A 13452-nucleotide genomic window follows, 5' to 3' on the forward strand; every position below is an offset into this window, starting at 1 on the left:
GTATAGTTGATTTACAATGTTGTGTTAATTTCTGGTATACAACAAAGTGATTCAGAGAGAGAGAGATATATATATATACATATATATATGCTTTTTCATATTCTTTTCCTTAATGGTTTATCACAGGATATTGAATATATTTCCCTGTGATATACAGTAGGACCTTGTTGTTTATGTTTTCTTATACATAGTAGTTTGTATATGGTAATCTCAAATTCCTACTTTATCCCTCTCCCACCCCTGTGGGTCTGTTTCTGGCTTGTAAACAAGTTGATTTTAAAATGATCATTTTTAACATCAGAAATTTATGACCAGTGGATGGCCCAAGTCTGAAAAGTTATCTACCAGACTCTATATGGGGTATTCAGAACTTGTAAAGTAAGGCTAGGAAGTTAATGTCCTGGAAACCTGGTGTTGATTTAATTTGTAGCCACTAATTAAAATTCTGTAAAGATGCTTTGCTTTCACTATGGAAATGGCCTTAAATGTGTTTTTGTGTATACTGCCTACAAATGGAGCTACTATGTGTGTATCTAGCAAGGATCTGAAAAAGATGACTTAAGAAAGTCGTGTTAGGGGGACTTCCCTGGCGGTCCAGTGGTTAAGACTTTGCCTTCCAGTGCAGGGGGTACAGGTTCAATCCCTGGTTGGGGAGCTAAGCTCCCATATGCCTCGCAGCCAAAAAGCTGAAACATAAAATAGAAGCAATATTGTAACAAATTCAATAAAGACTTTAAAAATGGTCCACATCAAAAAAGTCTTAAAAAAAAAAAAAAAAAAAAGATTCCAAAGCCACAAAGCAACTGTTAGTGTTCGGTGACCTTCTGCACCGGCTGTCTTTGGGGCTTTGAAATTGATTTTCTTTTCTTTTTTTAAAATATTTATTTATTTATTTTGAGGGGGTTGTGTTGGGTCTTCGTTGCTGCACATGGGCTTTCTCTAGTTGCATCCAGCGGGGGCTACTCTTCATTGCGGTGCACAGGCTTCTCATTGCAGTGGCTTCTCTTGTTGAGGAGCACAGGCTCTAGGCGTGCCGGCTTCAGTAGTTGTGGCACGAGGGCTCAGTAGTTGTGGCTCGTGGGCTCTAGAGTGTAGGCTCAGTAGTTGTGGCGCACGGGCTTAGTTGCTCCACGGCATGTGGGATCTTCCTGGACCAGGGATCAAACCCATGTCCCCTGCATTGGCAGGCGGATTCTTAACTACTGTGCCACGAGGGAAGCCCCTGAAATTGATTTTCAAAAAAGAAAAAGTCGTGTTAGGGTAAAGATACCCTCTACTGATGAATGCTAGTTGGTGGGGTATGGGAATGGGAATATATATATACAACCTCTGATAATTATAAAATTATTTAAAAGCTTTGCTAATAAAGAACAAGAAATAATTAAACAAGAAATTATTACAAACAAAATTTATTAGACAAACACATCAATAGATTGAGTCTAAGAATTTGGTTGGAAAGCCACTGGGCCTTTTAAAGCAGCAGAAGTCCAAAGTCACACACTTTGAGCATTACTCTGTTAAAATCCGAAGAAACAAGAAACGTCAGGAAGTATAGCACTCCATGCTAGTCCATAGACAGATAAGCCTCCCACCTCCCTCCCCAGTCCCTCTCTCCAAATGGAGTCTCCTGTGATTCTGGTACCTGAGAGGAATAGGATGTTTCCCGAGTCTTACGGAAATTCAGCTTCTTTGTTACAGCACTTGCCTCTGTGTATTTGAATTGCCTACTGGGATACATGGAATGTTGCTTTTGAGAAACTGAGAAATAGTTACTGAAGGAATGTTTATCGAAATGTAAAGTGAATAAAATAATATTCTCTACTATAGTAACTGCATTTTGAATCTCATTTGGCATCAGTTGTCTTTTAGAAAGTCATAATGCATTGTTTGGGGACACTTTTCTCCATAATAAAAGGAAAAGAGTCTAATTAACAAATTATAATTAAATAATACATATTCTCAAATCTTATGAGAGTCCCACGAATGTGAAGTCTTCATTTAATTTGGAAGAAAGGAATATTTTCTCATTCCCGATAATAACTGAAGTAGACATTTCAATATTATAATAATATCATGTGTTCATAATACCAAACAGCATGCTCTTACTTTACAAGAAGCCATTGATCATTAAATTTAATTATTAATGACACAGGCTATCAAGAAATAGCAAGGAATGGTATCCATATAGATATCACTGGGCCTAAAGTCCTTGAAAAAAGGTGAGAGTGAAACATACATGACCTAGTTGGGGAGGTCTGGTTTTCTGAGATACGGGCTACAAATCATATCACATAAAAAACTAAAGGAAGGGTATTCCAAACAAAGCTGGCAAGAGAATTTTACAGAACTAATTCTTAAGGGAGATAACAAAAGCAGCAGTTAGAATGCTCATCCATATATTAAGTTACTGCAGTTGAATCCATCATAAATATGCTTTTTGCTTCCATGGTAGCTTTTTACACCCCAAAATTACTTCTTTTACAGCTCCTAACGACCTTTTGCTTGTTCACCATGCCATCTTGGAGAGTCTGTGTGGAACAGAGTATCTTTCAAGTCAGAATCTTAGATGAAGCTCTAAAAACGTTGAGTTTGTGCTTTTAAAAAGTAGTCCAGGGCTTCCCTGGTGGCGCAGTGGTTGAGAGTCCGCCTGCCGATGCAGGGGACACGGGTTCGTGCCCCGGTCCGGGAAGATCCCACATGCCGTGGAGCGGCTGGGCCCGTGGGCCATGGCCGCTGAGCCTGCGCGTCCGGAGCCTGTGCTCCGCAACGGGAGAGGCCACAACAGTGAGAGGCCCGCGTACTGCAAATATATATATATATATATATATATATGGTCCAATTCATGACTGCAGCGTGTGCTGGAGGCGCGAACTCTCCCCCAGGTTCGATCACTACTGGGAGCCTATGATTTGCTGGGACAAACATATTAGCCAAGACTGAAGTTTTACAGTATCAAATACTGCATACCCAAATGGGCAGTCTCATGCATAGACCTCAAGATTTTAGTTGAGCCATTTGTCTCTTTGTTATCTTTATGCCTTTGGGGCCATAGCCGTGGTTTATCAAAGCTGTTCTCAAAACTTGCACTGGGGGTTTCCCTGGTGGCGCAGTGGTTGAGAGTCCGCCTGCCGATGCAGGGCATACGGGTTCGTGCCCCGGTCCGGGAAGATCATCCCACATGCCGCCATGGCCGCTGAGCCTGTGCTCCGCAACGGGAGAGGCCACAGCAGTGAAAGGCCCGCGTGCCGCAAAAAAAGAGAAAAAAACTTGCAATGATGTGGAAGTGCGTCTACTTCAGCTGACAAGTCTAGAAATAAAGCTGTTGCATTTCCCAAAAGAACTTCCGGTCTTCTCCGAAAAATCAGGTACACATTTTCTCAGGAATAGCCTGTGGAGAGACTGTTTGGAATGAGAGCTGCGCTCAAGTCCTAACCTTAAACGAAGACCTAAAAATGTAGAGTATTACGCATTTAAAAAGTAGTCCATTTCACGGCGGTAGTGTGCGCTCACAGACTCAGCTTTCTCCAACTTTGTTCGGTATTTGGAAGGAATCGCTGGGTTTGGGCCAGTAATCGAGTATGAAATGGGAAACAATCAGCTGTGAAAAGGGAAAGCTCCTTACCCTCCGAGTGAGCCACAGCCTTTGAAGATTCCATCCTAGGTGTGAGCAGATGGAGGGCGGGTCTTGTCTCCCTCTGGACACCATCCCCGCCTCTGGGTTAGCCCCGCGCCGCCGAACATCCAGACCCTCAGAAAGAACCCTTGAACTGAATTAAGCCTGACCGAAAGTGAAGAACAAGGTCCAGAAACGGGAAGGTTTAAGGACAGCCTCCGTCTCCGGACACTTTTAAAGATGGCAGATCCTTGACCCCCCTTTAGTGGACCGCGTGAATTCCAGGGTTCAGCTAGGCGGGGAGGCGCGCGTTGGGGAGTCGGCAGGCGGCCTCTCCCTGCCCTCTGGCGGCGCCTCGCGGCAGCGGGAAGGGAAGGGGGCGCGCAGACACCCGCGCACCAGGAGGGGGCAGTCCCTGCGCGTTGGCGCCCCTCCGTGGGGTGGGGACCACAAGTCCACGCCAATCACTCGTGAATCTGGACGAAGTGGGGCCCGAGGAGCTCCGGGTTCATAGATGTGGGGCGTAGAAAGGGGTCAAGTAGGAGGCCCCGAGGAAGGGCGCAAAGGAGCCCCTGGCGGCGGCGGCCGTCAGCGGGAAGGAGGCGGCGGCCGGGAAGAGGACGTTGGCCGCCGAGTAGGAGGGGAAAGTCTGGAAAGGATGCGCGGCCGGGCCCAGCTGACCCGGGCTGGCCCCCGCGCCGCCGCTGCCGCCGCCGCCGCCGCCGCCCGCCCCCGCCGAAGTCCCAGGCTGGGGCGCGCCAACTCCCGCCTGCGCCGCACCTTCAGCGCCGGGGTTCTGCTTCTTCCACTTGGTCCTGCGGTTCTGGAACCAAATTTTGACCTGCGTCTCAGTGAGGCTAAGCGATAGCGCGAGGTTCAGGCGCTCGCACACAGACAGGTAGCGCGTGGCCCGGAACTTGTTCTCCAAGGCCACCAGCTGCTCGTACGTGAAGGCGGTGCGCGCGCGCCGCGGCTTGGAGCAGCTGGGCTCTGAGCGCCGGCGCCGGGGCCGCGGGGAGCCCGGGGAGCCCGCGAGAACGCCCGCGCTGCTCTCTCCCGCCGCCGATGCCGCGGCCCGGGCCTCGGGGGAGCGCGTCCGGGCCTCCTGCAGGCGCGCAGTCCGCTCCCGCAGCTGCCGCCGCCCTGCGTCCTCCAAGTCCTCGTCCTCCGCCTCCTCCGCCTCAGAGCCCTCCAGGGGAGACGCCAAGCCGGCGCCTCGGCCCGCAGCATCTAGGGGAGAAGGGGACGGTGATCAGAAGCCCGGAACTACCCGGCCGGTCCTGGTCCCTAGAACTGGCCCTCGTCCTCCCCAGAGCAGGCAGCTCTCTCTGCCCAACCCTGAGCCCAGCCCTGCCCCTCTCCGGAATCGCGCTCCCTGCCCTCACCCCCACGACCGCTCTTAGTTGCAAGCCCTTTCCAGGAGGTGGGAGTTAGCGTTGTAGTGCCCGCTTTCTCTTCACCCACCTACTACTAGTAGGCGTCCGAGAAGTGTATTTCGAATGAATGAGTGGCACTCCGCATTAAGAAAGAATAACGACCTTATTGGACAACCTTATCGCTGTACATTAAGACATCTATATGTCAAGTGCGTTTGGGGCTGTCTCCCCAGTCCCTAGAAGCCTATTTTGGCCTGGAACTGCCAGCAATTAAAAAAGAAGTTATTAAGCGCCCCCTCCTCCCTTTTAAAGTGAAATTCCCTCTTTCCCATCTTCTCTCTCCTGCCGTGTTAATAGAGTTTCAGATTTGTGCGGGGCCGGATCGATAGATGTCATCTATTAAAGGTTTAAGTTTTAATCGAACAATATTAGGATCAGACAGGGAAAAGGGGGTTTGAAGTCGGTACCTGCAAGCTGCGGGCAGGAGATATGCAGGCGCCAGTAATAGAATATCGATCATGGGGGTGGGGAAAGGGGAGAGCGGCCCCTGTGAGGGGCGATCCGAACAATTACCAGGCAGACCGCCCAGGCCCAAGCGCAGCCGCCAGAGGCGCCCAGAGCCCCCAGACAATCACCGCTAAACTTGGGGAAGGGAAGCGGGGGAGCTGCCGAGACTTCAAGCCTCTCTCCCTGACCTGAGCCCCCGATCTTTGGCGTCCCTCCAGGGAACCTCGTGCCCGCGCCTCACCCAGCTTGGGCCCTGCTGTTTTTTGTCTTTCCTTTCAGACACAAACTTTCCTGGACCCCTCGTCAGGTGTCCTCCAGAGTCAGGAGTTGTTTTGTTTTTGCCGCACGCGGCTTGTGGGATCCCAGTTCCCCCACCAGGGATCGAACCCGTGTCCCCTGCAGTGGAAGGTGGAGTCCTAATCACTGCACCGCCAAGGAATTCCCAGAGTTAGGGGTTAAATCAAAAAGGGTTTTGGGGAGAAAAGACCAACAGCCTCCCGTCACCCCACCCCACTCCGGCCCCAGCCCAGTCAACGATTGGATCTGGGGAGAGTGAGCGTGCGGGGCAGCGGGGTCTCTGCAGCTGTCTCTGGATGGTTGGAAGTGGGCCCTGGGTGCGAAAACCGGACCTCACTGCCTACTAAGACTTCGGACACGTGATTCAGCCTCAGCTTCCTCATCCAGAAAATGGAGAGATGATGCTGTCTACCTCGTTAAGGATGCTGTCTACCTCGCAGGTTTCGAAGTTTTTGCTGACTTTTATCTCAGTCTCTAGCCCAGGTCCTGGCACATAGGGGGCAATTAAATGCCCAATAAATGAATGAGCCTGGACGAGGTGGGTGCTGGGTAAGAGTTTCCTCTGCGAGTAAATCAGAGCTGGGGTGCTTGCTTGCTTGGCGGGTAAGCAGGGACAGGCTTCGGTGGCAAATCCCTGACCCAGGATGCTGGAGGCCCCCTTTCTGCGTCAATTTAATTATGCGCCTGGTCCTGTGCGCCTTCTCCCCTTGGGGAAGACGCCGCTAAGGGCTACTCACCCGATCCACGGCTCTCCCTCCCACCTTCCCATCGTATCATGTAAGCTGGGGCTTTCCGGGGCCGGAGGCCGCCTCGCATCCTTACCAGGCGTCTCTCGCTGCCGGGCCGGGTCTCGGCTGGAGTCCTTCCTTGCTTCGGCCTCTGCCAAACTTTTCTTGGCTTCCCGGGGAGCAGGGCGCACGGCTGGGAGCGCAGCGCGGGTGAATTTCTGAGGGTCCAGGATGTCCAGAACCGAGAAGGAGATTTTGTGGTGGGAGGGAGCCGCCTTGGCCCCGCCGTCCTGCCATGCCAGCATGCCCGCCGCCCGCGGGCCGGAGGCCGGCGGCGCGGAGTCCGGGATGGCCGCGCTCGGGCTTGCCTTCGGCTGTGGCTCGGCCGCAGTTCTCAGCCGGTAGGAGGGTCGGGACGGCCAAGAGAAGCTGTGGAGGGGGGGCGTGGAGAGAGCCGCGGGGGGCTGAGCGCGGATTGGCACTTGGGCTGCCCAGGCCCCCGCCAAGTGCAGGGCGCGCTCGCAGCAGCCCCAAGACTAAGGCTCGGGGACCTCTAGCCTCGGCGAGGGGGCGCCTTGGTGAGTCTGATGCGCGCTCCCGCCGGGACAGCGCCGCCGGCTCAGCGCTCCTCCGCCCAACCTGCGGAAACTCGGGGTGCGCGAGGGAGGGAAGTCCGGACGCTTTCGTCCCGGAGATCCTCCCAATACACCCACCCTGACTTGGGCTACGATTTGCACCCTTCCCCCAGTGCACCCGCCTTTGAATTGGAAATGCAATTGAGGCCAGCACTGATAACTTCAAGGCAACGCTCAGCACATCTCCTGCCTCGCCAGTGAATCACAGCAATGGCCTCAGACCTGATCACCTCAGATTTAAAAGCCCTCATGTTCTCACAGTTTACAGTTTACAAAGCCCTTAGACTTGCGCCATCTCGTTTGATCCTCTGAGCATCCCTGTGCGGTGGGCGTGGCCTGGCAAGACTATTATCCCAGCTTTAAGATGAGGAAATTAAGGTTCAAAGATGAGAAGTGACGTTGCCCAGGGTCACTGTTAGTTGGTGACAGAGTCCGGATTCGAACCCAGGGCTTCTTTCCCGGACCATTATTCTTTTCAGTACGTCCTGCTCGCTAGGAAATAACGAAAGAAAGTCCCACACTGTGTCAGAGGTTTTCCCTTCCACTCTGGAGGTCAGAGGGCAGCAGGGGTTTTGGAGAGATGTCTGAACCCCCACCAAGAGGACTTGCCGCTTTGGAAACCTTGCGGGTTGCGGTCTCAGAGCCAGGTGAGATGCCCTGGTGAGGGCAGGTGAGCCAGGTGAGGGTGGCTGCCCTGGCGTGCAGGGACGCCAAGCACAATGCCTGATGCCCTTCAGGCTTTCTTCAGAGTCACAGGTTTGATCACGTGCACAGATATTGGGTCTCTGGGAATCAGGCTGCATCTTTGACCCTCATCCTCCCCCTAGCCCCAAGAAGAAAAAGGTTAAAAGGTGTTTGCCTGGTTTGGATTTAAGGTCAAAGAACAGAGACAATTGTAAAAGCTTCCATTTGCCCCACCAAGTCCCGTGGGATGGTGTACATCAGTCCTCGGGGAAGCTTCCACCAGCCAGGCCCTTCTTAACATTCTTTTGTTCCCTTTTGTTGTTTGGGGAGAAGTCTGAGCGCTAAGCATTTATCTCAGCGGCAGATTCTGAGGCTTCTACCCCTCTGCCCAGAACTACCTCTAAGGCTGTTGTTCCTTTCTTCCCTGCCCCATGGGGTTTCCAAACAATGACTTGGCAATTAAGATTGTCCGGTCAGGTAGGAGTAGGAAGGGGAGGAGAAACCTTCTCACTGAAGTGCGTGGGGGAGGAGGGAGGGGTGTGTGCTGCTAATCCCCTCCGTTATTGTAGAGAAGGTCTTACAGGCCAGCTTCTAGGAGCTTTTCTCATTCAAACTTCGTGGCCCCTCCCAGAGGCGGCCACTGTATTCCCTGGGGACTTTAAAGCCCTGCCGAAATTCAAGCCAGCTTCAGTCCTAAAGCAGAGATGGATTGTGCTTTTAAAAGGAAATCAGAACAGGAAGTGCCCTGGCCAAGCCCAATGGACCACCTCCCATCAGAGGGAATGTGGGCCTTGGGAAAACCAAAGCAGGTGGCCATGGCACTAAACCGTGGTGCCCAGGAACATGGATTGCCAATCACAGAACCTTCCAGATCACAGATAGGGTACTTTGTTTTTTGTTTTGACAAGTCTTTCTCACCCAGTTCTCACTTGATTTAAAAAAAAAACAAAAAAAAACCTTCTTAAACAACAAGATCCTACTGTATAGCACAGGGGACTGTGTTCAATATCCTGTGATAAACCATAATGGAAAAGAATATGAAAAATAATGTATATATGTATAGCTGAGTCACTTTGCTGTACAGCGGAAACTAACACAACATTGTAAATCAAGTATACTTCAATAAAATAAAAATTTTTTTAAATCTTTCTTTTCTTTCTCCCTCCCCACTGATCCCAGTCCCCTTTTACATTTTTCCACCCACATTCATATTTTTTCATATTTAGGTTCTTCAAGGTAGCTAGAAATAGATCTCTTTAAGGGAGCTCCAGAATGGACGTTTCTGGCATCCCATGGTCCCTCTTCTTATCTGTTCTGTAAGAAATATTGAAACCACTTTCACAGGAAGGTGGGCTGGCATTCCAGAGGGCACCGAATGCCCCCAACCAGAGGGACATGTAAGGCGCAGAAGCCAGGGCAGGCCAAACCTGGGTCATTTTCATTTCACTTTATCAATTGTCTCCAAAAATTTTGTTCAAATGATATGAATCATTTTTCCTTTGAGGTCCACAGGTGTTAAATACAGGAAAGGAGCAGAGAGAGTAGAAGCAACAAATTGGAAAGTCAAGAACACATAAAGGCCATGTGCTTTAAGACTGTGAATCTTTAAGAACTCCTGTTAGTTGTCTTTCTTTTTTCCTTGTCCTTTATTTCTGATATGTGTGTTCAGCGCAGCACAAGGTTATGTGAACCCTTGCACTCAGGACTTGGCATCTGGAGACAGATGCCACAAGAAGCAGTGTCTCCCATCGACATTGCAGGAATAGAAAATCCTCCCTCTTATTCACCCACAGCTTAAAGAGAAGCACCCCACCCAAAGAACAGGTTAAATTCTTCAACTTGGTGAGGGGAGAGCGTGCCTTGGGGAATTGTGTTTCTGGCCACCTGCTTTGTAAATGACTAGAAGGCAGTGAGACTTCATATAGGAACAATTTGGAGATGTGTTGACTTGCTAACGTCCTCATGCGTGTATTTATACACAAGGTGTTCCTATATAATAAGGATATCCATAGCCAGCAAGCCACTTTCCCCCTGTGCATGGAGTTGATTTGTGTTTTCAGCGTGGGCATTAAAATTCCGCCTGAGTGCTGTCTTTAAATTGCTTTGATGCTAGGTGGGTTCCATCCCTGACCTGTCCTGATGGCAAGTGATGGCTGTAACAAGCTCGGGATCAATATTCATAGCGGGTGTCCTGGGCTGATAACACTATCCAAGACAATGTTCACTATCAGTGCAGACAGCTGAGATATTGCGCCATTAGGGATGTCGTGTTAAATAACCTGATCCATTTCTGGGGCTATTTAATGAATTTCACAGTTTAGATAGTATCTTTAAGGAGAAGGCAAAGTCTATTCTGGAGGCACTGATGCAAATCAATGGTGCCAAGCTTCCCGAGCTATTCCACAAACAAAGTGGCCTATAATTCCAGCACAGCCTTGAGAAGCTGCTGCCAGAGCCGTGAACAGCGTTAACAATGGAGAGAATTTGCAGTACATGCAGAGGGAGAGCAGTCTTAGGAGCTGTGTTAAAGCACCTTAGATAAAATCTTATGTTCCTGAAATAAAATACAACTTAAATTCTCTAGGTAAAACCCTGCAGTTTGGGCCAGCCCACGGGGTAGGACATTAATGCCAAGAGACAGCTTCATAAGGCATATCTCGCTGACAAAGGGGGAGTAGTGAACTGCGTGCTTCTTTAACTGAAGTCTGGCTGCAGAATGGGAGGGGCGAGGCACTGGATGTTCAAAAGAAACTACTGGGAGCAGCAGAATCAGTTGTTAAATGTTTACTTGACTCTGTATCTCTTGTTGCTGGAGAGTTCATTTACAGTTAAAGGCTAGTTTACCATTTCCCCCCAGGGCTTTGAACTCTGACTGCCAAGCAGAGCAAGTATTCCTCTTAAAAACCTACTTCGGAGGCTTTGATTTGTGAAAGCTTAAAGTGTAGCCTTCCCACCTGTCCCCAGTCTGCAATCCAAATAAAAATGTTTACTTAATATATCTTGCTTTAAGAAATTGGTATTTCTTTTTGGAAATCAACAGGTTAAAAAAACAATCTATTTCTTTATTTCAGAAATTTGGAGGAAGCATCAAAGAAGGTGAGAAAACAATGGGAGTGGGTATTGTCCTGAAAGCGACAATTAGTATTAACAGTAATTGCTCTTCTTTCTTGGGCACTTGCTCTGGACCAGGCACTTGGCTAAGCTTTTGCTTATTTGGGGTTATTTCATTTAACCCTCCCCATGCACGACCCCATGAAGCAGGCACTATTATATCCTCAATTTACAGTCGAGAAAACCAAGCTTGAGAGCAAGTTTGCCCACGACCCCAGAGCTAGGAAGTGGTGAAGTTGAGATTTGAACCAGGGAAGTGAGATTTCAGAGCCTGGTTCGGTAAAGTTCTTCTCTTAAAGGAAGTCACATTCCTGCCCCAGGGTGAAGTCCAATTGTAGACATTTATCGAACGGCTTTCCTTCAAAGTTACACACAGAAATGGGATATGGAAAATGACCTCTGAGAAAATGACTAGAGCCCTGGCACTGCCTGGGAGGATACCGTGGTGCAGGTTTTGGGATGCAGTTTTGGAAGCTCTTACATTCAGTGTTTTCTAACGTTTTAAGATATTCCCAGGAGAAACCCAAGAGAAGGGAATTGCCAGGCAAACCAAATTGCTCTGGGCACCTGGAAAAGTAGAGACATGTCATTGGGAGAAAGAGAATGGGGGAAAAATGCCAAGTGACAAGCTGAGGACACATGAGGAGAGACTTGGGGAAGGACAGAGGTAGAAGGAACAGGGACACAATGCAGGCTCTTTCTGTGAGCATCACACGCCATGTTCATACAGTACAAAGAGAGGCACAGGCAGAATATAGACAAGGGAGAAAGGTAGGGCTTGGCAAGTATATGAAGCACTTGCTTCCCGGTTGAATGGAGATCTGTATGATCTATCATTCTTGGGTGATTTCCTGCAAGGCAGGGGACAAAGTCATCTGTTCCCCACCTCTGTGCCCAAATTTCATGCCTTCAATCTTTTTTTTTTTTAATTGAAGTATAGTTGATTTACAATGCTGTGTTTTTGTCTGGTATACAGCAAAGTGATTCAGATATATATATTTTTTTCGTATTCCTTTCCATTATGTTTATTACAGGATACTGAACATAATTCCCTGTACTATACAGTAGGACCTTGTTGTTTATTTATTTTATATATAGTAGTTTGTATCTGCTAATGCCAAATTCCTAGTCTATCCCTCCCCCACCTCATTTCCCCTCTGGTAACCATAAGTTTGTTTTCTATGTCTGTGGGTCTGTTTCTGTTTTGTAAATAAGTTCATTTGTATCCTATTTTATTTTATTTTTTATTTTTTAAAACTTTTGGCCACACCAAGCGGCGTGTGGGATCTTAGTTCCCTGACCAGGGATTGAACCCGCTCCTCCTGCAGTGGAAGTGCGGAGTCGACCACTGGACCGCCAGGGAAGACCTGTATCATATTTTAGATGCCACATGCAAGTGATATCATATGATATTTGTCTGTCTCCGTCTGACTGACTTAGTATGATAATCTCCAGGTCCATCCATGTTGCTGCAAATGGCATTATTTCGTCCTTTGTTATTCATGCCTTTAATCTTCTTTTCCTGGCCTCCCTGCCTGCAGCCTTGCTGCCCCAGCAGGCTGTTCACCTCACATGGCTACGCTAACTCCAGCCCTTGGAGGGCCAGCCCTGGCCTCCGTGAGCAAGCCAGCTGGCCAAGGACCCTGGCTGGCTGGAGTACCTGCAACTCACGTTGAAGGGCTGCTGCTCCAGCTGGTGGGTGTGCCCTTGCAGGAAGGCTGATCAGTGCTGCCCAGATCTCCACATTGCCTCAGAGAAACTGGAAATCTGAACTCTTTTTTTTTTTTTTGCAGTACGCGGGCCTCTCGCTGTTGTGGCCTCTCCCGTTGCGGAGCACAGGCTCTGGACGCGCAGGCTCAGCGGCCATGGCTCACGGGCCCAGCCGCTCCGTGGCATGTGGGATCTTCCCGGACCAGGGCATGAACCCGTGTCCCCTGCATCGGCAGGCGGACTCTCAACCACTGCGCCACCAGGGAAGCCTGGAAATCTGAACTGTTATGTGACATCTCCAATGCTGGTAATCAGTTCACAGTGTTGAAAATCAGGCCATCAGAAACAGGTTTGTGGGTCACAAGTTTGCCACTCCAGCCATGCATACGTCAAGTGACCCCACCTTCACTGTTTGGGTGTTTCCATGGCTCCTGTGGTTCGTGGGGTGACGACTAAAGGCCTCTGCACTGAATGCCAGGCTCTTCAGTATCTGTTCCAGCTGCTTGTGCAGCCTTGGTCCCTGGACAAGCTAGGTTCTGGGTAAGATGTGTATGGGTCCCCTGCCCATGCATGCTACCTTCTCAGAGACTCTGGCCAGCCCTTGGGTCCTGGCGAGTGGGCAGTGGGCTTCCATCCAGCCCGGGTGGACATCTCTTGCTTTTCGGGATCAGCATCCTCATCCCCTTTTCTGGTACTGGTAATTTGACTTTGCTCAGATATCCCCCTTTACATGTGGTAGTGGTGGGATCGCCAATCAAGGGCCCCAGGGTGGGTGTGGCCTCCTGCAGGAC

At 49.6% G+C, this 13452-nt stretch overlaps 1 protein-coding gene across 1 annotated transcript; it reads right to left on the bottom strand.

Annotated features, from left to right (window-relative positions):
• Nucleotides 1–4121: 4121 nt before the first annotated feature.
• On the bottom strand, nt 4122–6826 carry NKX1-2 (NK1 homeobox 2). Its single transcript, XM_032607381.1, has 2 exons — nt 6616–6826; nt 4122–4843 (listed from the first exon to the last, which is right to left on the bottom strand). The coding sequence occupies exons 1-2, from the start codon at nt 6824–6826 to the stop codon at nt 4122–4124; spliced, it is 933 nt and encodes a 310-aa protein (XP_032463272.1).
• Nucleotides 6827–13452: the final 6626 nt, after the last annotated feature.

This window comes from Phocoena sinus, chromosome 16 (genome assembly GCF_008692025.1).
Source record: "Phocoena sinus isolate mPhoSin1 chromosome 16, mPhoSin1.pri, whole genome shotgun sequence".
NCBI lineage: Eukaryota > Metazoa > Chordata > Mammalia > Artiodactyla > Phocoenidae > Phocoena > Phocoena sinus.